Consider the following 23,228-nt stretch of genomic DNA (forward strand, 5'->3'; position numbering starts at 1 on the left):
CAGATCATGCATTTTAGCCATGCCTCATTTCGCTCTATGTGCTGTTTGCTGTCTACGGGTCTGATTCTGCTGACCACGCCCCCCTGCAGGAGAGGTGAGACGTGCTCTGATCAGCTGCTGGGCTGTCAGAAGAGGGGGAGAAAAAGAGATCTCCGTCCTCCGTGTTTTATTATATAGATTCGTTATTCATTTGTTTTAAAGCTCAATAAATAACAAAGAAGACCTTTGACCGGCACTTTTCAAATTTTGTCGGGAAGATTTAAACTTTAACGGACATCTTGACCGGCGAAACAAACAGAAAGTGAAACTCTGCCGCACGGTCCCCTTGTTCCTTGGAAGAGGCGGAGAGGTGGGTGTTTGTCATCTGCTGGTGGACTAACCGGAGAGAATTACAGTGCTTGCCTCGACGGGGAGGGATTGCATTGCAGCGGGAGCAAACGCTTGCCTCGGGGAGGGAGAAAAAAAGCCACAGCGGAGAATAAACAGAAGGGTAACCATGGTAACTATGGGCGGGAAGTCTTCTTCGCTGCTATTGTGGCAGACTACAGCGCAACTTACAGGCCTGGCATATGTACTACAGCGTCTCCAGCGCTTTCGAACGGCAATGGCCGTGGCTGTCTCCTCCTGATTGGTGGAGTTGGCCCAATAGCTGTAGCGCCACCGTCCTGACGTCAGGACAGTGTTCAAATCTGGATCAGTTTTTATCAGATCCGTTGCAGCCCCTTATTTAGAGATTTGGGTATGGAGGAAAATAGAGAGGGTTGTGTTTTCTGACACTTGGTGAGTTCCCTGGAACACCGGGGACACATATTCATGTATAAAAGACGTACAAAAGTGCATTTTGCATGATAGGTCCCCTTTAACCTGTTAAGCACCAAGCCTGTTTTTCATGTTTCAGGCTCGAAAATGACATGCCCAAAACAAATGACTACAACTTAACTTCTAAAAGGGTTATATGAATAATTTATTTTATCAAAGCAAGGTTACATCTGTGAGTTGGATGTAGAAGTGTCAGAATCAATATAAATGTTTTTTATTTTAAAGAAAATTCAGATTTTACATAGTAAAAAACTGTAAATTATAGTGTCCGTCCAAAAATTATTTTTTACAGATAGTGAAAACTACCCTTGGATGATGGGTTAGTAGACTAAAAGCTTTAGGAATCCAAAGTACAACATATAATAAGTACCCTGTATCAAGATTGATGCAAAACAAGTGACATTTGACCTTTTTAGAGAGGTTTAGCCAAAACCACCCCACCTCTGAGGTGATTTGGGTGAAAATGTTTTTTTTTCCATATCTCTGGCCCCCCTTGGTCGATTTGGATGGTTGACACCTCTTTCTGACCGTTAGAGCCAATAGAATCGAAGGGGGAGGCCCCCATACACACACGTTGTGAAGAGAAAAGGTGGGGGCTGCGCGCATGTAAATGTGCAGCAGAGTGAAGCGATCTCTAGCTCTGGCATTTGGAAACGAAAAAGCAGTTTTATTGCTTATGGATTATCAGAAATAATTTCAAAGAGGGCACAGATACATTGGATGAACCTATGGATTAACTGCAGCATCGTTTTTTTATCGTTTTAATGCCATTGAAGACCAGTTTTGACCAAGGTAAGCCATGTTAGCGTTTCTAGCTACCTAGCTCCACATGTTATGATGTACGCTTTCGTTTATAGCGTGCAAATGTTTATCACTGAGTGTTGAGGTTTTTTACACAGATTCTGTGTCTCCAGGAGACCAAAAACAAGTGGTTGGCTGTGCATCTAGGATAAGTAATAAGGGAGTTATTGTGAATTTAAGTGCCGTTTTAGGTTAAAATTTTTTCGCGTGTGGCTAATTCAGAGGCTGAGTGTTAGCATTGTGGTTTTTTTTTGGATTTTTTTTAAAAAAAAGATCAGTTAGCTGAGTTTCTTCCCGTTACATGGATATAAAACATTCATAGTTTATTAAATATTAAGATTCCTTAGACGTTGTTTCCTGCAAATGACGCGTGTATCCGCCCGGTACCGGGGGGGGCCGTGCGTAACAGGTTAAGGTAGTATCTGACATATAAATGGTCAAAAATGGTACATTCTCCGTTAGCTTACGAGCTCCATGTTCAAGCGATCAACTATTCCTTCGCAATGTAGCATCACATTGGATATGCGCTTAAGTTGCCCTAGATTGGAATTTTTCCGATCATTTCCTTATGACGAATTAGAGAAAATGTGCTTAAAATGCATGAAAAACGCACATTTTTGAAAATGGCCGACTTTCTGGGGGGCGGGGCTAATAAAAAGCAATTTGAAATATGTGTGCAATCATAATAGCAATGTGTATACAGCGTTTCGTGAATATCGGAAAAACTATATGCGAGCAGTTTGGAGCAATTTGCGACATGTAAATCGTCAAAAATTGTGTATTCGCTGTTAGCTTACAACCTCCACGAGTGATTTTTCAAAAATGTGCTCCTCAATTAAGTATCATATTGGATAGGGGCTGAACTTGTCCTGGATTGGAATTTTTCCGATCATTCCCCGAGGAGGAGTTCGCAAAAATGTGCTTAAAATACATGAAAAACGCAAATATTTCAAAATGGCCGACTTCCTGGGGGGCGGGGCTAATGGAAACTATTTACAAATATGTCCGCAATTCCATGAGGAATGTCTGTGCCAAAATTCGTGAAGTTCTGAGAAACTATATGTGACTACCACACAATAGGGGCGCTAGTGAGCAGTTTTTTTGAAAAATTACGTTTCCTTTTTACATTCTCGAAAAGGTCGTGGGCTCTGACGTGTGTCCCAAGCTCTTTTTTTGCTATCGCAATTTAAAAAAAATGTATAGGCCACGCCCACATTCTGAATTTGTTGCGACACTTTAAATCTCAGTTCGTAGTCACCCCGAGAGTATGTGTAAAGAAAAGAAAAAAAATTCGTCCATCCGTTCTTGAGTTATAAATTGGTGGTGTTTTTGGCGCCCCCTATAGTCCAAACTGAAAATGCTTTGGTGTGCGTATTCCCCAAGACAGACTGAACCTAGCCACCAAAATCTGTGATATATGGATATATTGTTGATGAGTTATGAGCATTTCTTTCTAAGCCCCGCCTTTTGCGAGTACGTTTTGATTCATGGCGGCAATATTTATCTTCTGAACATGCTCATTTTCTATGATAAAGTGTGTTACCCTTCACCGATGCTGTATACTAAGTTTTGTGTCGAAAAACTCAAAATTGAAATTTAAGTGAATATTTCACTGTTTTTAACATTATGCTAATTAAATAAATAAAAAAATAGGCGGAGCTTAGGGCTCCAAGAGGATTATTTGTAGAGCAGGTCAAGATGGATAAGTGTGCAAAATTTCAGGTCATTCCGACTTACGACTTTGTAAATGTTTCCAAAAATGGAAATGGCCATAGGTGGCGCTAGAGAGCATGTTGGACAATTTGAACACATTGACTCCAGAATATTGAATTTTTCACCGATCCTGGAATCCGTGCAAAATTATACAACTTTTGAAGCATCCTAAAGCCCTCACAAACAGGAAACGAAAGTTGGCGTAAGAATAATACCACGAAGAACAATAGGTTCCTCGCACTTCGTGCTAGGACGCCGTTGGGTCCTAGCGCTCCGTGCTCGGACCTAATAATAATAACTTGAATTTATATAGCGCCTTTCTTAACCTCAAGATCGCTTTACAAAGAAACATACAAGGACAATTTTGTCATTTTGACATTTTGTTTCTTTAGAATACGTGCTCTCCTTGCGATGTCCGCGTTCTTCTTCGTAAGGTGTTCGTTAATGTAAACATTGGTCCTTTTTCATTTCCGTCCTTGTCTGAGGAGTGCATCTTATTTTTTCCTGTTGATGAACCGGATTATTATTGCTGGTGTGGCTGTTGTGTTCTTGCTTCGCAGGGCATGACAGGCCTCAATATCTCCGCTGTCAACAGATATGCCCTTGCAGTCCAAAAAGCAAAGCACCTGTTGCTCCAGCGACTCACGGTCCACCTCCGGAGCGTCGCCCCCCCCCCCCTCTTTGAACACACCTGTCGGTCGTTAACTAAATCCAGTGGTAATCTAAAGATGTTCAGAAACGATGCAGGAATGTGGGGCAAGAATGCAAAAATGTAATAAATAAACAGTTGAAATAGTCAGCTAAAAGTGAGCTAAATATTCGTTGTTGTACCTTAACAATACAACTGCTATTAATACTTACTCAGCGGGGGTAATGTTAGCATTGGGACGCGCACCCAAGTTCTATCTCACACAGGCTCCGCCCTCTACTGGACTCTATGGGTACTACTCTCATCAATGATATGCGAGCGTTCACACACTGAAGTTGTATAAACGTAGCCGGCCAATCAGGGCGAGCCTACCTGAATGCGCGTGCAGCTCACAGTATATAAGGCGGCTACGCCTCCTGACTGTCATCCTTTTCCCTTCAGCGAGCAGGACAACACCTGACAGAGACAAGTAAAATGTTTGAAAGAAGCAGAAAGAAGTTATCATACCTTCATGGAGTCGCCACTTCTAGAGACCCGGGCCTGTCCTTCGTGCCGTGGCTTAATAGCGGGTGCTGATCCCCACCACCTTTGCTTCGAGTGTTTTGGGCCTGACCACGCCGTGGACGGCGTGAAGCCTTCTCCGTCCTGCACTGCCTGCCGGGCGCTCCCACGGCTCAGACGCCAGCACCGGTGGGATCATTTCCAGACCCACTACGTCTCACCGCGGGGTGATGAGACGGATGACCAGGCTGAGCTCAATGTGGTGGAGATGGGGGACCAGGATATGGCCGAGGCGGGGCCATTCGTGTTCGCCATTCCAGCGGGGCGGATGGCTCCGTTTGCCGGGGAGGAGGATGACGAGGACTTCTCGTTGTCGGCACTTCCGGGTCCGGCGTCCATGGAAGTCCACCGCCCAGGTCTGTCCGCCAGGATTTCCCCCTGGTGATGACCATGGCGGCGGAGCGTGTAGGGCTACCGCTCCCCCCACCACTGCCAACGAAACCGGTGACCGGTGAGCCGTCCTCCCGGAAATTACGGGCTGTGGGAGGAAGCGTCCTGGCGGCGAGAGCTGTGTGCCTCACCACCCAAGACGCGAGGGCGATTTCTTCCGCCTCCTCCCACTGTAAAGCCATGAAAAGTGATGTGTGTGTGACGAATGCATTGAATAAAAACAATTGCATTTATCCCAGAGTAAGAGTCATTTCCCCATAATGTCTCGTTGAATTCCGCAAGATCCGTTTCATACGATGTTAACAGGGCACCCACTGGGCAGACCAGTCTTTAGCCAACCACTAAGGGGATTTTTGCAGGGGATCAGGAGACAGCGCCCAGTGGTGCATGTCTCCACCCCGCAATGGGAACTGCCATTGGTGCTCGAGGCTTTGGTTACAGAACCGTTGAGCCTCTGGAGCTCTCCTCCCTGTAGGCGCTATCATTGAGAGAGAGAGAAGCAAAAGGAAACAGCTTTGCTGCTTGCTTTGACTTCTGCCAAGAGAGTATGCGAACTGACCGCTCTATCGGTGCACCCGAGTTGCCTTCTGGTTTGTGGTGACCATAGCAGGGCGACACTCAGACCGAACCCCTCCTCTGTTCCCAAGAACCTAAGGAGTTCTTCCAGGTCGAGGGTTATACAGGTAGACGGCTTTAGTCGTCCACCTATGCACGGCGGCGTCTTCATAAGGTAAGTATCTCTTAGACATGTCTGGCTCCTTTTTCATCGCCGGTGCTTGCTGGGGCAACACAGGACTGGTGAAAGGATGAGGGCTGTGGGTTAGTAAGCTGTATCTGACCCCCTTGGACATAATGCACTTACGTTGTCCCATGCTCCTTATGGACCTGGGAAACGAAGAGCCTTCCCCACTAGGGTCCGTGCACACACTACACGAGGTAAGCGTGTGAGTGTGGAGGACATAGTACACTTACGGTTTCCCCATGCTCCTTAGGGACCTGGGAAACGTGGTGCGCAGTGTGTAGTCACTTGCGCTGGCACCTGCAGGGTGGAGCTATGGGCTTATTCAGACAAATTAGGCTCTACCCAGCGAAGTAAGCTGCGGCCCCGACTTCTCCACGGTCACAACCGGGTGATAGGAAGTTGGGGTGCGGTGGCCGTTAATCAAAGGCCGGTCAGGGGCAGTGTGGTGGGTCGATGTTGTGGGACGACAGGGCGTTTATCCATCGGGGCTCCACCCACTGTACCCATAGAGTCCAGTAGAGGGCGGAGCCTGTGTGAGATAGAACGGTGGGTTACGTATTGTAACCCTAGTTCTATAAGCACAGGCGGAGCCCTCTACCTAGGGACCCTGTCTTTCCTATGCCGCTCGCTGAAGAGGGTGTAGGACAGGGGTCGGCAACCCCTGGCACGCGTGCCAATGTAACCAGTGGCACACAAGGAATAAGTGGAATAAGTGTGCAAAATATTTTAATTGTATTTTCGGATCCTGAACGAGAGCGCGTCTCCGTTACCTGCAGAAGGAATCCATGTACGCGACGCAGCCCCGCTCTGTTTAACTCCAGGTGACTTTCTGCCGCTTTCCTCCGTGGTGCAGGGCTGATCGTTTCACCACGGAGGAAAGCACAAATTGCAGTACCCATAAGGAGCTGTACAAATACCACCGTTTTTGCGTGGCTGTGTCTTTAGTTGAAAGCCCAGTGGCGATCTGCTCATCTCTCATTGAAATAATATGCTACAAAGGGGCGGACTGGCCATCTGTGTGTTGAACTTTCCTGTCGGCTCCCAGACCGTAGTCGAGGAGGGCAGAAGCAACAAGCTTCAGGTTCAATAACCCACTTTAGCTTAAATGACTGGAGAGAGGCGAGCTCTTCTTGGGAGGCCGTTGCATTTATTTAGCTGTTCTTCTGTTTCACAAAATACATCACAGACCTCTGTTTTTCTGCTGCCTCGTTTCACTTCCAGAAACATACACACGCTCGCTCACTCTCGCTCTACCATCCACACACACACACATGTACACGCCACACACATCTCTCTTAAAGGGACAGCGATCTCATCTCACTCTGCCTGACCCTAATATCATAACATGTGTGTTCTGGAGAATCACAGAACGGACGATCGTCCTTATTATTATGCCGTTTAAACCAATTTAATTAAATGTGTTTGTTAAATTCGGCATCATGTAAGTTGTGCTGACAGGTACACACACACACTGCTTCCCCACAGCGAGGCTCCCCCGCCCTCCTGTTGATAGTTCACCAGCGTCAAGCTCCTCAACCCCCCCCCCCCGTTGATAATTCTCGATCGTTGGCACGCTGATAACAATGAATTTTTTTAATGGCACTTCATATCAAAAAGGTTGCCGACCCCTGGTGTAGGATGACAGTCAGGAGGCGTAGCCGCCTTATATACTGTGAGCTGCGCGCGCATTCAGGTAGGCTCGCCCTGATTGGCCGGCTACGTTTATACAACTTCAGTGTGTGAGCGTTCGCGTATCATTGATGAGAGTAGTAACCATAGAGTCCAGTAGAGGGCTCCGCCTGTGCTTATAGAACTAGGGTTACAGTATGTAACCCACCGTTTCAGTCACACAGTCAAAGTTTCTCAGAATTTTCTAGTTTTATGTGTGAGTGTTGACACTGTTGGTATGATAATCTAAATTATTCAGGGGAGGATTCCAAAAGCTTGACACAAGCTGAGAGGTTGTGCTGCTAGCCCGTCACAAACAGAAATGCAAATGCAGTGAACTTGCTGAGGTGTGCAGTGTCTCAGTGATGTATGCTGGGAAGTTACAGTCTGAATCAAAGTACAGCAGAGACCAGATATTAGGGTGAAGCTAATTGATCCCTGAAGGGAGACTGAATCCTGCTGCAGTGAAGCGTAGAGTTGCCGGTCCCAGCAGAGAGGCCGTGATTGGACCTGAAGATGGCACAGTGTTGTGAAGGGTTCCTGAGGAGGCCAGTGACTCATTGAGATTACATTGGACTGTGGGTCATTTAACTGAAATGTATCAATTTAGGATAAACCCCTTGAGAGGATCCATCTCGTTTTCAAAAGGGTTCCTATCATATGGTAAAAACAGTAACAAAAAAACTAAAATAAACAAAACAAAGTCACAACAATACAACCACAGACAAACTACTACAAACACAACACAAACATGAAAGATACACATTCGGACATAACCAATGTATGGTAACAGAGAGGCCATGTCCGGCATGTACGACTGGGAGCCGTAGGGTTGCTGGTTCAAGTCCCCGAACAGACCTAAATATGGTTCACCTCCTAGGCCCTGCCGTGGTGCCCTTGATCAAGGCACCGGTCCCCCCACTCCCATTGCTCCCTGGGCGCTGTGCAATAGCTGCCCACTGCTCCTAGTACTAGGATGGGTTAAATGCAGACACATGCAACACATTTCACTGCGTGTGCTGTGTGCTCCGCATGTGTGACAGTTAAGCCCTGAGACTGTTTTTCAGGCCTCAGGTTCGAAAATGACATTCCCAGAACAATTGACTATATCTTCACTTCTAAAAGGGTTAAATTAATAATCTTTTTTCTCAAAGCAATGATAAATCTGTGAGTTGAATGTAGAAGAGTCAGAATCAATATAGAATGTTGGCAGTGTGTGGAGGCAACGTGGCGGCAGCCATTGAGGACGAAGGCCCCGATAGCAGCCATGGCAGGTATCATCAGGGTGCAGGGCCGCTCGGACGCGGCGTATCCCGGTGTGCCCCCCCCTCGACGAGAGCCTGGCGGCCCATCTGCTTCCGCAGGCAGCTGGTGTGGGCGGAGGGAAAGAAACCTCTGACCCCGCTGCCGCGGGACCGAGACACCTTAGAATATTTGGATAAAATATTCAGGCTCGGGGCACAGATGGCGGCTGCGGCGAATAATCTCGGCGTGTTGGGTGTCTCCCTGCCCTCAGGAAGACAGGAGAATTCAGACCTATTCTAGATCTCTGCACCCTGAATAGGCACATTGCCTGCAGAAAATTCCGCATGTTAACTATAAAGCCATGCGTTTAGATCCCAAGAGTCACAAACGACGTCTGGTCGGTGGAGGGCAACCTCCGATTCAGGGTTCCTTTTGAACAGTCAGCTGTTTGGTGGATATACTGAGTTTTTAAAAACACATGCTATATAAAAGAAACTGTATAATTACGATAAGTTTGAAAGTAGTCAGTAGGAGCAAATGGAAAGCATTAACATACTATATAACCAGAACACATCGAAGGATGGACTAACATCGTGTATATCAATGTTTTCGTGAAAATACTAATATAGATTAACATAAGCTTCTTACTATTAAAGAAAGTGACAAGACATTCTGAGAGAACCACTGATTACACGACTGTACTACACATAATACATATGATTTATTTGTCTGAATATATGAAAACCTCTGCCATATGACATAATTATAGCTTTGATCAGGGGCGGACTGGGACTACAAATCAGCCCGGGACTCTCGACCGGCCCACTTCGGTACCGCCGGCCCACCTCGGGAAATTAACGGGGGGGGGGGGGGGGGGGGTGCTAGTGAGTTATCCGAGCGGCTCACCTCGGTGCCGCAAGTAAATACCGCGAGGAAATTGTCGACGGGGGGGGGGGGGGGGGGGGGGGGGCGGGTGCTAGTGCATTATCCGAGCGGCCCACCTCGGTGCCGCAGGTAAATCGGGATGGCCAGTCCGCCCCTGGCTTTGATACATTCTGCTGTCTGTAACATCTTCCAGACCGAGCTTCTATTTTCTGTACTCAATGATCCAAACAGTTACATTAAAGGGCCCATGTCATGGCCATTTCCACTGATCATAATTACATTGTTGAGGTATACTAAAATAGATTTATACTGTGCAATTTTCCAAACTCACATTGGTTTCGCATACAGCATCTCTGTAAAGTATGTGTCAGTATTCACTCTCTCCACTAAACGACTCGTTGGAGCTCTTGCCCCCCCCTCCCTGTGAGCCTAGTGTGCTCCGATTGGTCAGCTCGGCCACTCTGTTCTGATTAGTCAACCACCAGAGAGGCTCCGCCCATGTCTAACAGTGCTTTTTTCGGCTCGCTCTCAGAACATCAGTCTTATAATGGCGTCGGGACAGCCGTATATTTTATACGCTAACTAACTGAACTGTACCTACAACTGTTGTTATAGAAGAGTGTGACGGCCCCAGGGCCTTTGTGCAGGTGTGTTGCAGGTCTTACGATGGGGTGGAGCTGAAGAGGCTAATCAGCACGATCACGGACACCTGGCCGGAGCCGAGGTGCTATTAAGCCCAGCTGCCCGGAGTCACACGGCGGCCCCTGTCTCTCTTCAAAGCGGCTGCAGAAGGACGAACTCGGCGATCCTCTCCCCTCGACCACCTATCTCTGCATTTACCACAATAAATGTGCCGTGGTTTTGTAAACTCGTGTATGTCTCCTTGTCTTTCCGTTGTGGCCTACGAGCCGGTCATAACAAAGAGTAAGTTATTTTTACCTGTAATAAACTACTACTGTTTGATGAGAAATAAAATCATGGTTTGCTATATATGAATGATATGTTATAGGAGCAAATAATTCAGGGAAGAAAGGATAGGCCTACTAAGTATTTCCATTAAACTATTTTTAGAAATGTACAAAATGAACATAAATATACATATATACACGGTATATCATCAATTCCTCCCCGTTGTCGGCATCTTGCCTGGGCGCAGCCGGGGCTTTTTAGGACGAGGCCTCAGTGTGGTAGTCCCGTCATGTATTGTCCGGCAGGATCTGGCTGGACGAAATCAAATGCAAATCACAAAATATTAGAGAAACTTAGTTGTTTTAGATTCGTTAGTAGTAGTTGTGGTAGGAGTGTGGAGTAAGCTTGCCAGCTAATATGCTAACCTAGCTTTCTTGTTTACCTTGATAGCAAACACGATATGAACGTTAGCTCGGAGGAATGGCAACTATAATGGAGTGTAATAAAACTACTATGAACAAAAGCTAGTGGTTCATATTAGGCTAGCAATAACGTGTTTATAATTGCAATCTTATACGGGTAGTCTGCTACGTTCGGTCATACAATGTTTCCCGCTAGCATGTATAGCTGGCCTCGTTAGCTATACATGCTATCAGCGTCGGAGGAAAGCTAACTGTAATGTACAGTCCTTTGGGGGTCTGTGAGCGGGCAAAGAGAGGGGATTTCCCCGTTGTCTCTGCTGGAAGTGTGAAATAAACTTAGTTGTTTGATGTTCGTCAGCTTGCCAGCTGGATTACAACGCTAACCTACGTTTGCTAGTTGTTCAGTGTAATATGCTATACTATACTATGAACAACAGATAGTGGTTCATATTAGGCTATCAAGCACATGTTTACAATTGCAATCTTATATGGGTAGTCTGCTACATTCATTGTAGCTGGCATAAAAAAAATGTTTTTCCGAGCAAACTCATGTCTAGCTCTTAGTAGCCTTGTTGTTTAGCTCGGTAGCATACGCGACCGCGACTGACCGTACGGCAAATCACCCGGAGTATACTGTCTATGAGTATTTCATGTGTGAATGCAGACATTCTCCTGCTATGAGATACATGTATGTAAGGCCATCTGCTGATATTAGAGTTGATATGGAAACGCTAGCAACTTAGTTAGCACAGTTAGCACTGGCTTAGCAGTCCGAAACATGTTTACACATTTAAACAGTCGTGGTAGATACCTTGTTTGATAAATACACAAATAACAATGCAAACTTACAGGTTGTGTACCCGAATCTTCCCCTGCTCCAAACGGTCCAAACAAACTAGGAATAGCATCGTCCTTCAGTTTCAAATGCTGTGCATATCCGGCCTCAAACTGGGCAATGTTTTGGAAGCTTTCGTCTGTGAAATGCCGGTTCTTCGAACCTCTGAAGGAACAGTGTTAAAAAGACATTTCAACCACTGACTTCGTCGTGGTTCTTCCGTCGGTAGGACAAACAGCTCAGATTTCTCCTCACATTTCAGGAAACAGGTCCTTGGCATTGGCATGACTGGATCGATTGTGAACTGAACCAGAGCTTCCAAAAGTAAATGTTAGGCTGGCAGAGGGTGCGGCCAGCGCCGCTGGGTGTGGCCATAGCTCTTCGGGATTGGTCCATTTTGTTCAGGGTACCGCATGACATCATGCCGTACCCGGAACTAAATGGAAGACTCAAATGGGCAGTGATGTATCTCCAATGAGGCGTTTTGGGGAGGTATTTTCTGTGTTAGAGTTGTACTCGCTACAGGGTGTACTTTGAGAGTTTTGACTCTGCACACCGTTTACATGCATAAAAACCTTCATAACACACAAGGGGACGGGTACTAACCGGAAAAGCATGACATGGGAGCTTTAAGATTGGCGACAAGGAGTGTGAGTACTTCCTCATCCTGCACACCAAGCTGGCCGCCCCCACTACCAGCCCGAGCTGCAGGCCCAGTGCACGCTGATCAACTTCAGCGTGACCCGGGGCGGCCTGGTGGAGCAGCTGCTGGCCGCCACCGTCAGCATGGAGAGGCCGGACCTGGAGCAGCTGAAGGTGAGCATTCAGAGGAGAAACACTGCCTGATCCAGATACAAAACAACAGAGAGGAATCATGTTCCCGGAATCTAAAAGTGAATCTGAGCAGACATGCAAGCTGTATCTGCCACTCTCTTCAGGCACTGCGCTGCTAACATCTCCGTTAACCTGTTTCACACCTTCCCCCCGGTACCGGGCGGATAAACGCGTCATTTGCAGGAAACAACGTCTAAGGAATCTTAATATTGAATAAAACTATGAATGTGTTATATCCATGTAACGGGAAGAAACTCAGCTAACTGATCTTTTTAATTTTTTTTTTCAAAAAAAACCCACAATGCTAGCACTCAGCCTCTGAATTAGCCTTGATCGAAAAAACGGGACCTACAAAGGCACTTAAACTCACTCATAACTCCCTTATTACTTATCCTAGATGCACAGCCAACCACTCGTTTTTGGTGTCCTGGAGACACTGAATCTGTGTAAAAAACCTCAACACTCAGTGATAAACATTCGCGACGCTATAAACGAAAGCGTACATCATCACATGTGGAGCTAAGAAGCTAAACACGTAAATATGGCTTACCTTGGTCAAAAGTGGTCTTCAATGGCATTAAAACGATAAAAAAACGATGCTGCAGTTAATCCATAGGTTCATCCTATGTGTCTGTGCCTTCTTTGAAATTATTTCTGATAATCCATAAGCAATACAACTGCGTTTTAGTTTCCAAACTCCAGAAGGAGACATTCCTCCACTTTGGTTTCGTTTTCCACACGCGAAGCGCCCACATTTTTTCTTTATAACGTGTGTGGGTGTTGTCCTCCCCCTTCGATTCTATTGGCTCTAACGGTCACAAGGGTATGTCAACCAACCAAATCGAGCAAGGGGGGCCAGAGATAGGTCAAATCCACCCAAATGACCCCAGATGGCCCAGTTTTTGGCTAAATCTCTCTAAAAAGGTCAAATTTCACTTGTTTTGCATCAATCTTGATACAGGGTACTTATTATATGTTGTACTTTGGATTCCTAAAGCTTTTAGTCTACTAACCCATCATCCAAGGGTAGTTTTCACTATCTGTAAAAAATAATTTTTGGACGGACACTATAATTTACAGTTTTTTACTATGTAAAATCTGAATTTTCTTTAAAATAAAAAACATTTATATTGATTCTGACACTTCTACATCCAACTCACAGGTTTATCATTACTTTGAGAAAAAAGATTATTAATTTAACCCTTTTAGAAGGGAAGATATGGTCATTTGTTCTGGGAATGTCATTTTCGAGCCTGAGACCTGAAAAACAGGCTCAGAGTGGAACAGGTTAAGGTGTAATTCAAAGAAACAGTGAGAGGAGTCATCCTCCAGAAGATCAGCATTACCCACAAAACATTTATGTCACAAGAGGAGCTCCAAGCTCTGCCTCTTTAACGGCAGACTCAGAGGGTATGTGAAAATAATGACACCCTTTCTAACAGACACTTGGACTGTGTGTGTGTGTGTGTGTGTGTGTGTGTGTGTCAACTAAACCACTCAAAATTCAATGAAAGTGGTGATCAGCAATTTGTACGCCTAGGGCGCCAGATCTGGGGGGCGCTGCGCTGGTAGCTCTGGGAGGGAAGCACATTTTGTTTACCGTTGGTGCTCATCCTAATTTTCGGCCTTGATGTAACAATATTCATAATTAAGAAAATGTAACACCCTTTTCACCCCGGTTACACTTTTCATTTGCCCTGTACGATGGGCGCTGTAAGTGATGAAAATGGGGGATGTTGGCTTATCAGGCGCCCGCAGCTCACAGCCAAAGGGCGAGTGAGCGAGCGAGGGAGAGAGAGAGAAGAGCGCACCGGTACCGGCGCTGTTGTTATTAGAATCTGGTGCTAGCTGCTCTAACGGATATAAGAAGAAGATGTTTCCACAATGTGGAGGGAGAGTCCTCTCCAGTCAGACTGAGAGGCTGATAACTACAGCTCAGTGAGGTAATGTTACGAACTCAGAAACTCAAGGTATAGGACCCAATTGCACGAGCCAGGAGACAGAGGTAAAGTATTTGTAAGATACTTTATTTTCAAAAGAAGAACAGAAATAAACACTTTCTAATCTCTAGGATGAGATGACAAAAAGTGAACAAAAGAAAATCGCTCACGTAGTGAGGAACAAAAACATCTTGGTATCAAGGAGAGCATAGATCTGACCTAGGCATGAGACAAGACGAGCTGACAATGAACACTGGGAGACTGGGGAATTTAAACACACGACAACAAGACACAGGTGGGGACAATCAGGGGCGGCTGGTGCTGATGAGCACGGGAGACACACAAGAGGTAGATAATCAGGAAGCCTGGAATGACAGGTAAATGATGAGTGACAAAACAAACATAAAACAACATGAAAATGAAACTCTCTTAACATTTCTGTCGGTGCACAACAGGTAAAGGACTCTGAGTGTTTAGATAGTTCACTTTAGTCTAAGTTATCTCAGTGGGTCTCAAACGGTTTGATCACAATTGATGTAAACACATATTTCCAAGGCACTCCTTTATAATTATTGGGATAAACAGGTTTGAAATCATTTCAATGTATACTATAGAACAGTAACCAAAAATATCGTTTAAAACTGGAAAGATAAAAAAATATGCAAAAATCAATAAATGTTAACTGGCTGGGGGCCGGGGTGCCAGCTAAAATCTCGCCTAGGGCTGCAAATTGTCTAGAGCCGGCCCTGCGTTCAAATGCCTACTGTGGAGGATATAATAAGGCCTTGAGGCAATCGAGTGTAAAAAACAATAATTAAGGTTGATGAAAGTAGTAAATCTGTCAGGTTATTTTATTTTGCAGTCACAGGTTCAGAGTGAAAAAGACAGCTACAACTTTGAGAGCTCTTGGTCATGTAGCAGTGTGACTGGACACACACATTCTCACACACTGGGTACAAGAACGAACTAGCCACTGATTCGGCGTTATCCCACTGATCTACAGGTTGAGGTAACTCTCCAAGATGTGCTAACAAAGATAGGGTAGAAGAAGGCTAGCTTGTATTCTTCTTCTTACAGTGTATTTTCCTAGCTCACACAGAAATAAAGTCTGCGAAGACTGAGGAAACACCCTGACATGATGCTGCTAAACACAAGTTACTATGATTTCACTTCTTTGAAAAGTGCTGCTCAATACATCTTTTAAGTTCCGTCTTTCTGTCCGGCCATAATGGCCAGGATCACTTTTCATTCTGTCTTCTCATTCCTGCCCCACATAGTTAAGCACTTGTTCTGTTGAAACTTACTGTGAAATAATCATGAAGATGCAGGAATTGTTTATTAATGTCTTGATGCTATTCCAAAAGGAGTTTCATCACTTTATCTCATTTAGTTCACACGTCCACCTCTCCAAAGTGGGGTCAGGCAGACATGAGACGCTTTGAGCGGGGTTTCTCTCCAGTGATGAGCCTTCAGCTGGAGCTTCACTGGTCTCTCTCCAGTGATGAGCCTTCAGCTGGAGCTTCAGTGCTGGTCCCACTGTGTGACACTCTGTCTGACACTCTGTACAGACAGCAGCTTCCTGCAGCTGCACGGCCCCATAATGAGCAGCAGACAGTTACCGTCTCCACAGTATGGTGTGAATGTAAATGTTCGTGATTAAGTGAAAACTCACTTGATCAAAGCCCCGGCGCCTAATGAGGCCTTGCGCTCGTCTCATCCACAATCTGTGCTTTTCATGTCAGCTGTTTGAAATGGATTAGCCGGTGGCGCTGCTGTTCCACAGCAATTAGACAACACAATAGGCGCTTTCACACCGGAGTACTTTTCCCCGTACTTTTCCCGTTTAGTTCCGATAGTTCCTGGAATTTTGCGTTCACACCAAAAAGAGTACTTAGTTCAGAGAACTTTACCCCCATGTTTAGTGCCTGCTAGAGAGGTGGTACTATCCTGGGGAGAAAAAAGTACCAATTTCTGATTGGCTGGGCGAATTGCAAACCACGGCCCGTAAAACTCTGAAAAGTTTTTGTGAAGCCGCCATTTTATTTCCTCGCGTCAGCATTATTAGCGTTAGCATTAGCCCAGCGCACCAACGGAGAGAACTTATGGCAAAAAAATTATAACATGGGAGCGGTGGAGTGATGAGGAAGTGTCGGCGTTCTGGCGATTTACTGGCTTCTACTGAAGCCAGTCCCCAACTACGGGGACTTCCGGCTGGGGACTTCGGGTGGCAGTATACGCCGTGAAGTTGTTTGCGGGCTGCCAGTAAACCCAAAGCAGAAGAAGAAGAAGTGACGTCAGCGGCTTTATTTGCGTAATCTTATTCCGGTGTGAACACGATCTGTACTTAGTTCCATGGGGGTACTAAGTGCTGGGTACTAAGTGCTGGGCACTAAGTACGGCAAAGTACTTGGTGTGAAAGCGGCTATTGACACACTTACACTGTTCTTTAAATGCGTCTCTTGTTAGTTGAGCGGCAAGGAAAATCTGCAATCCCTCTGCGGTGTGAACAATGGCTGACGGCTCTGTCTCTGACAGATCAGAATTCAAGATAACGGGGAACTGTTAATGGGTCAGGCAGATCCAACATAATGTTATTTGCATTTTGACGGTTTTCTGGAGTTGTGCTAGGTCTCAGAGCTGTATTAGGACCTGTAGGCTTTCATCCATGGACAAATGGAGAGTATTCTAAGCCTTGTGTCCCCTCAGCAAGATCCAATGAAGAAGTGAAATGTGATTTAATGAAGATTGTTTAATTTTTTAATTTCAGAGATCGGATGTTAAGACAAAACCAATAACTCACTTAATATCATTCTAATTAAAAGTGAAAGTAGAAGGAGGGTGGGGGGGGGGGTGGGTAGCTGTGTACAATTCCCATCACAAAGAATGAGGCTCTGAATGGATTCTGTTGCCAGTAAACAACCCGGACTGATAACAATCATCAGTGTGATAGCAAATTGGCTCTACCTGTTATTGTATTCTTTGAATGACTTGGTGCTATTATACCTTTAATGAGGTTAGCGTTGCTACTCAGCCGCAACATGAGTGAAAGAGCTCTCATTTAACCAAGCCAACGACGTGATAAGTTGCCTTTTTGGAGAGAGTACGTGGGATCACCTCCTCTACTCCTTCCTCGTGTGTACATCCATGTGTGTTTGCTCCCTCAAGCATTAATGAGAACTAAAATGCTCCACTTCCCAAATTACCCTAAAAGGGCTGCTCTGTGCGGCACTCACTAATCAATATATGATAGATATAATATCTCATTTTAATCCCAATTAGAGTGTTCTGCTGACTGGTTAATTGTTTGTTTTTCCTAGGCAAGAGTAATTACAAGTACAATGTGCCTGAGGAAAGCTAATTGTTAAAAACGGACTCATTACCAGCTCCAGTTGGGAGTGTTTGAGTGTGGAGTGCCCCCCCCCCCCCCCCCAGAGTATTGAGTCTGTGCATGAAGGTCACAGTTTACTCACACAAATAAATGTCCTTCAAGGTTCAAGGTTCTTTATTTAGTCAAACGAACATAGCTACAGACAGGGTTGGGAGGGTTACTTTGTAAATGTAATCAGTTACTGATTACTGATTACATGGCTCTGAAAGTAATCTGAATACAGTTACAGTTACGTGTCTTCAAAAAGTAACGTAATCAGATTACTTTTAGATTACTTTTGGATTACTTTCTTTTTCCATCACAGATGGGTATGTTTTGGTGTACAAGAGCACAACTGAAACATAACATCTGAAACGATGTAACAACATAATACACTTTTTGGGATGCAGCTTGGGATGTGAGGAGTGAGGGACACGGCTTAGAATGGGCGTGTCGCCTTCTGTCCTGCCAGTGTTGGCAGGACATGAATTAAAATGTCGAACTCGGACTTCATTTTAAGGACATTTCGGCCAGGGGTGTAGATCTATATTTGTTTAAGCACCGGATTGGCACTTCATGAAATCTCTGCAGCACCAGGAGGCAGCGGGAGGGTTAACTCAGCCTCTGAGAAGAGGAGCGCGCAGTGCCTTTCACGCACCGCCTTCACTGCGTTTACCTTCAGAATCATTAGAAAGGATAAAGAGCGACCGCAGGCTGATGTGTTTTAACCACACACACCTCTACACAAACACGGTTTAAACGCAGACTTTTGTTCCTCCATGTTTCATAGTTATTGTTTCACTGAGCGGACCCGCAAATATTTTTTCAAACGCTCCCTTTTTTAGTCCATCTGCGGCGGTAATAGGTTTTGTGCGCTGTGATGATTCGGCTGTACCTTTAGTAATGAATATTAAATGTTGTGAGGAAATCTTTCCACCAAGTAATCCAAAATGTATTCACTTCAGGTTTACGAAAGTAACTGTAATCAGATTACTCGTTTTTCAAATGTAACGCGAGCTGAATACAGTTACTTGATTTTTGTATTCTGATTACGTAACGCCGTTACATGTATTCCGTTACAACCCAACCCTGGCTACAGAGTAGTTATGCCGATGAAAATATTGTGTCACAGGCTTCTCCAACAGTGCAACACAGAACACAGATAAACAGAAAATATAGTGCAAGTAAATAGTAATACAAAAAGAAAAATAGTTTAAAAAGGGAAATAGTGCAATAAGAGTCTATATGCAAGTTATTGAAATATGATATATAGGTAAATAGATGAATAATTTAAAAATATTTTTAAATAAGTAGCAGCCAGATGAATATTAAGGATGTTGTTTCAACTGTTCAGGTGTTTAACAGATTTTGCTTCAACAGTTCAGGTGTTTAACAGTCTTATTGCCTGTGGGATGAAACTGTCCCTGAGTCTGGTGGTTTTAGTCCGGATGCTGCGGTGCCAGACGGCAGCAGACAGAACAGTTTGAGGCTGGGGTGATGGGGGTCTTTTATAATCCGGAGGGATTTCTTCCTGAGGCGTTGGGAGTAAAGGTCCTCCATGGATGGCAACTCCGTCCTGGTGATGTGCTGTGCAGTTTTCACCACCCTCTGTAAAGCCTTACGATTGAGGTCGGTGCAGCTGCCGTACCAGGCCGTGATGCTGCCAGTCAGGATACTCTCTATGGTGCACCTGTAGAAGTTTTGCAAAGTATCCTGGAGTCCATGTTGAACCTCCTCAGCCTGCGGAGGAAGAAGAGCGGCTGTCGAGCTGTTTTGGTGATGGTGGTGGTGTGAAGAGTCCATGTCAGGTCCTCAGTGATGTAGACACCGAGGAACCTGAAGCTGCTGACTCTCTCCACCGTAGTCCCATTGATGGCGATGGGGGCGTGTCCCTCTCTCTGCTGCTTCCTGTAATCCACAATCAGCTCCTTGGTTTTGCTGACGTTGAGATGGAGGTTGTTATCCTGGCACCAAGATGTCACGTTTTCGACCTCCTCTCTGTACGCCGTCTCGTCGCCGTCTGTGATCTGGCCGATGACGGTCGTGTCGTCAGCAAACTTCACGATGGTGTTGGAGCTGTGTGTGGCTACGCAGTTGTGAGTGAACAGGGAGTAGAGGAGAGGGCTGAGCACGCAGCCTTGAGGGGCTCCGGTGTTGAGGATCAGGGTGGAGGATGTGGTGTTTCCCACCCGCACTGCCTGGGGTCTGCCCGTCAGGAAGTTCAGGATCCAGTCACAGAGGGCGCTGTTGAGCCTGAGGTCTCTGAGCTTGATGACCAGCTTGGAGGGCACAATGGTACTGTAGTCAATGAACAGCATTCTCATATATGTGTTCTTCAGGTCCAGGTGTGAGAGGGCAGTGAGGATGGTGAGGGCTATGGCGTCGTCTGTGGACCTGTTTGCTCTGTAGGCAAACTGCAGGGGTCCAGAGAGTCAGGGAGGGAGGAGGTGATGAATGATTTGACTAACCGCTCAGAGCACTTCATGATGATGGAGGTGAATGCTACTGGGCGGTAGTCGTTGAGGCTGGTGATGATTGTCTTTTTGGGGACAGGAACGATGGTGGAGTGTTTAAAACATGTGGGGACTACAGACTGCAGCAGGGACCTGTTGAAGATGTCTGTGAACACCTCTACCAGCTGAACTGCACACACCCTGAGAACACGGCCAGATGCAAAGCAATCCTGCAGAGCTGAATCTGACTCCTCACTCCATCGTTGTAGTGTCTTTGTTACCGGTCTGTCCCGTTTGAGTTTCTGCTTGTAAGCAGGCAGCAGCAGCAGTGAGATGTGGTCTGATTTGCCGAAGGGAGGGCGAGGGAGAGCCTTGTATCCATGTTTGAAAGGGGAATAAACATGGTCCAGTATGTTTCCCCCGCGCGTCGGGCAGCTGATGTGTTGAAAGTATCTCGGCAGAACTTTCTTCATGTTGGGGGTATTAAAGTCCCCGGCCACAACGAACGCCGCCTCTGGCCGTGAAGTCTCCGTACTGTCGATAATCCCAAACACCTGATCGAGTGCTGTGTTGTTGTTGGCGAGCGGCGGATTATACACTGCTGTGATCACAACAGATGTAAATTCTCTCGGCAGGTGAAAAGCCCGGCATGTGATCTTGAGGTGCGCTAAATGAGCGGAACAGTCAGAATAAATAATCCTCACATCTGTACACCAGTTCTTATTTATCATGAGACACACACCACCTCTCTTACTTTTCCCCGAGTTAACTGTTCGGTCCTGGCGAACAATAGTGAATCCGTCAGGAACAATGGCGGAGTCCGGGATAGCGGGGTTTAGCCAAGTCTCGGTGAGAATGAACACGTTACAGTTCTTAATGTCCCGTTGAAAAGCAATCCGACTACTGAGTTCATCTAGCTTATTTGCAATCGATTGAACATTAGCCAGAAGAATACTCGGAAGAGGGGGTCGGTTTCCTCGTTTTCTCAGTCTTACCAGCAGCCCGGTGCGGGACCCCCGCTTGGTCTTCTTCTTGCGTCTCTCAGGTAGGACAACAGGTGGCCATGGCGAATCTCCAAGTTATGCATCAGGGATCATGCCACATGCCAAACCCTCAGCTGTTATCAGAGACAGCAGTATCTCACAACTACCCATATTGCCCTAGTTACAACAATTCAAGGTCACAGAGGTTTCTTAAGGGAACTTTAAAAAAGAAGTCGTTATGGAGCAGAAACAAGGAGCTGCACAGACTTTAATGAAGGACAAAAGAGGATGAGGAGAGAAGTAACGCGCCCTGTCCACTTTGTTCTCTCAGACAGCACGCTTTTCGAAGTCAACGTCTCTGTCAGTGTTTTCTTTAGGCTGACCAAAGACAGGAACAAACACTTGAGTTCAAACTTTGCAGGGAACATTAATTAATACGGTAAGGTGGAAGCAAACGCGTAATGAACGAGCTTTGTGTCCATTTGTGCATATTGTTGGTTTAAAACAGATCACATAATGTCTCATACCAGAGGAAACATAGTGTGTGTGTGTGTGTGTGTGTGTGTGTGTGTGTGTGTGTGTGTGTGTGTGTGTCAAAGCTCCTCCCCCTCTTGCTGGAATCGACGTCTCTTCACATCGATGGTCAGGTCGCTCAGCAGAGGTTTGATGTTGCAGCCAGATGCAAGCTTCTAATCCCGCCCACAGCGCTGCCTTCATGGGACCGGACAGCCAGAGCAGAGCGTATTGATTGGTTCTGCCTTTGTGGTGCCCTTCAGCATGCATGTCCTCATATTGACCGACACCTTGAACGTCTCCCCCACCTCAGATTATGATGATAAGGCCAGAAAGGAAGCTGACAACAAGAATCTATCTTCAGCATGTGATTCTGTCGAAATAAAGTGTTTCTGTGTTTATTAGTACGACCTGACCAAGCAGCAAAATGGTTTCAAGATCACTCTTAAGACGCTGGAGGACAGCCTGTTGTCCCGTCTGTCCTTGGCTTCAGGGAATTTCTTGGGAGACACAGAGCTGGTGGAAAACCTGGAGACGACCAAACACACCGCCGGCGAGATTGAAGAGAAGATTTTTATTTTAACTTAACAACTCTCTATTTCCTTTATTTATTATAACTTTGTCACTCCTATTAACTCTTTAGAGTAAAGTGAATACAAATGGTGTCTAAAATGCTAAACATATATGCAGGGGCAGATTGGAAGACTTGCTGAGCAAAGCGAATAGCCGCTAATTCGCAGCAGACTGCGTGAATGACGTGAATGCGCAGCACAAATGACGCGAGTGACACACATTTTGCACCATATCCGTGAGAGTTAAAAATGTGCGACAAATTGACATGACACTGTCTCACAAAAGTCAATCATCATTTGTCACTGTCATACTGATGTAGAATCAGAAGGAAAAAAATGGCAGAGCACTACAGTACCTCAAAGACTTGACAAAAATCACTATTTATTTGTTCAACCATACTTTCTATGGAACTTTGAATTCAACCGTGTCCATTGTTCACATGTGTCATTCTGTATACATGTGTTTCTTTGTGTCGGTAGCAAAACATAACAAACGTCCCAACCAGGGGCGTCGCCTGGACCTGAAAACATTCGGGGCTTAGCCCACAGTGGCGGCGGCACTAGTGGCATTTTTCACTGCAACACTCCCCACACGCACACACACAGTACACCCGCGACTGTTACAATGAAGGCTCGATAATCAGCTCACGGCATATAGGCAGGGGTAAAGTGGTATTTTTTATGAGTGGGGGGCGGACCTCACCTCCTCTAGAGGGGTCCGGGGGCATGCTCCCCCGGGAAGATTTTTTTTTAAATATTGAAGTTAAATGCATCAATCTGGTGCACTTTGAGAGCAACATGAAGAGATCTATGGATACCTCTCTCAACACCCATATGAAACAGAACTGTATACAGATTTTCTTTTTCTTTAAGGATATTTTACTAATCACTCCCCTTTTAAACTCTATTCTTGTTTTACTGCCATAT

The 23,228-nt window shown here is 45.7% G+C and overlaps 1 protein-coding gene across 1 annotated transcript in view; it reads left to right on the forward strand.

Annotated features, from left to right (window-relative positions):
- LOC117483631 (dynein heavy chain 9, axonemal-like) overlaps window positions 1–23,228 on the forward strand; it is a 116,910-nt gene that overhangs the window by 41,148 nt on the left and 52,534 nt on the right. The window contains 3 exon segments of the mRNA XM_034132009.1: window positions 12,274–12,319; window positions 12,322–12,455; window positions 22,135–22,304. Of these exon segments, the coding sequence (XP_033987900.1) occupies window positions 12,274–12,319; window positions 12,322–12,455; window positions 22,135–22,304 (350 nt within the window).

This window comes from Trematomus bernacchii, unplaced genomic scaffold (genome assembly GCF_902827165.1).
Source record: "Trematomus bernacchii unplaced genomic scaffold, fTreBer1.1, whole genome shotgun sequence".
In the NCBI taxonomy this organism is placed as follows: domain Eukaryota; kingdom Metazoa; phylum Chordata; class Actinopteri; order Perciformes; family Nototheniidae; genus Trematomus; species Trematomus bernacchii.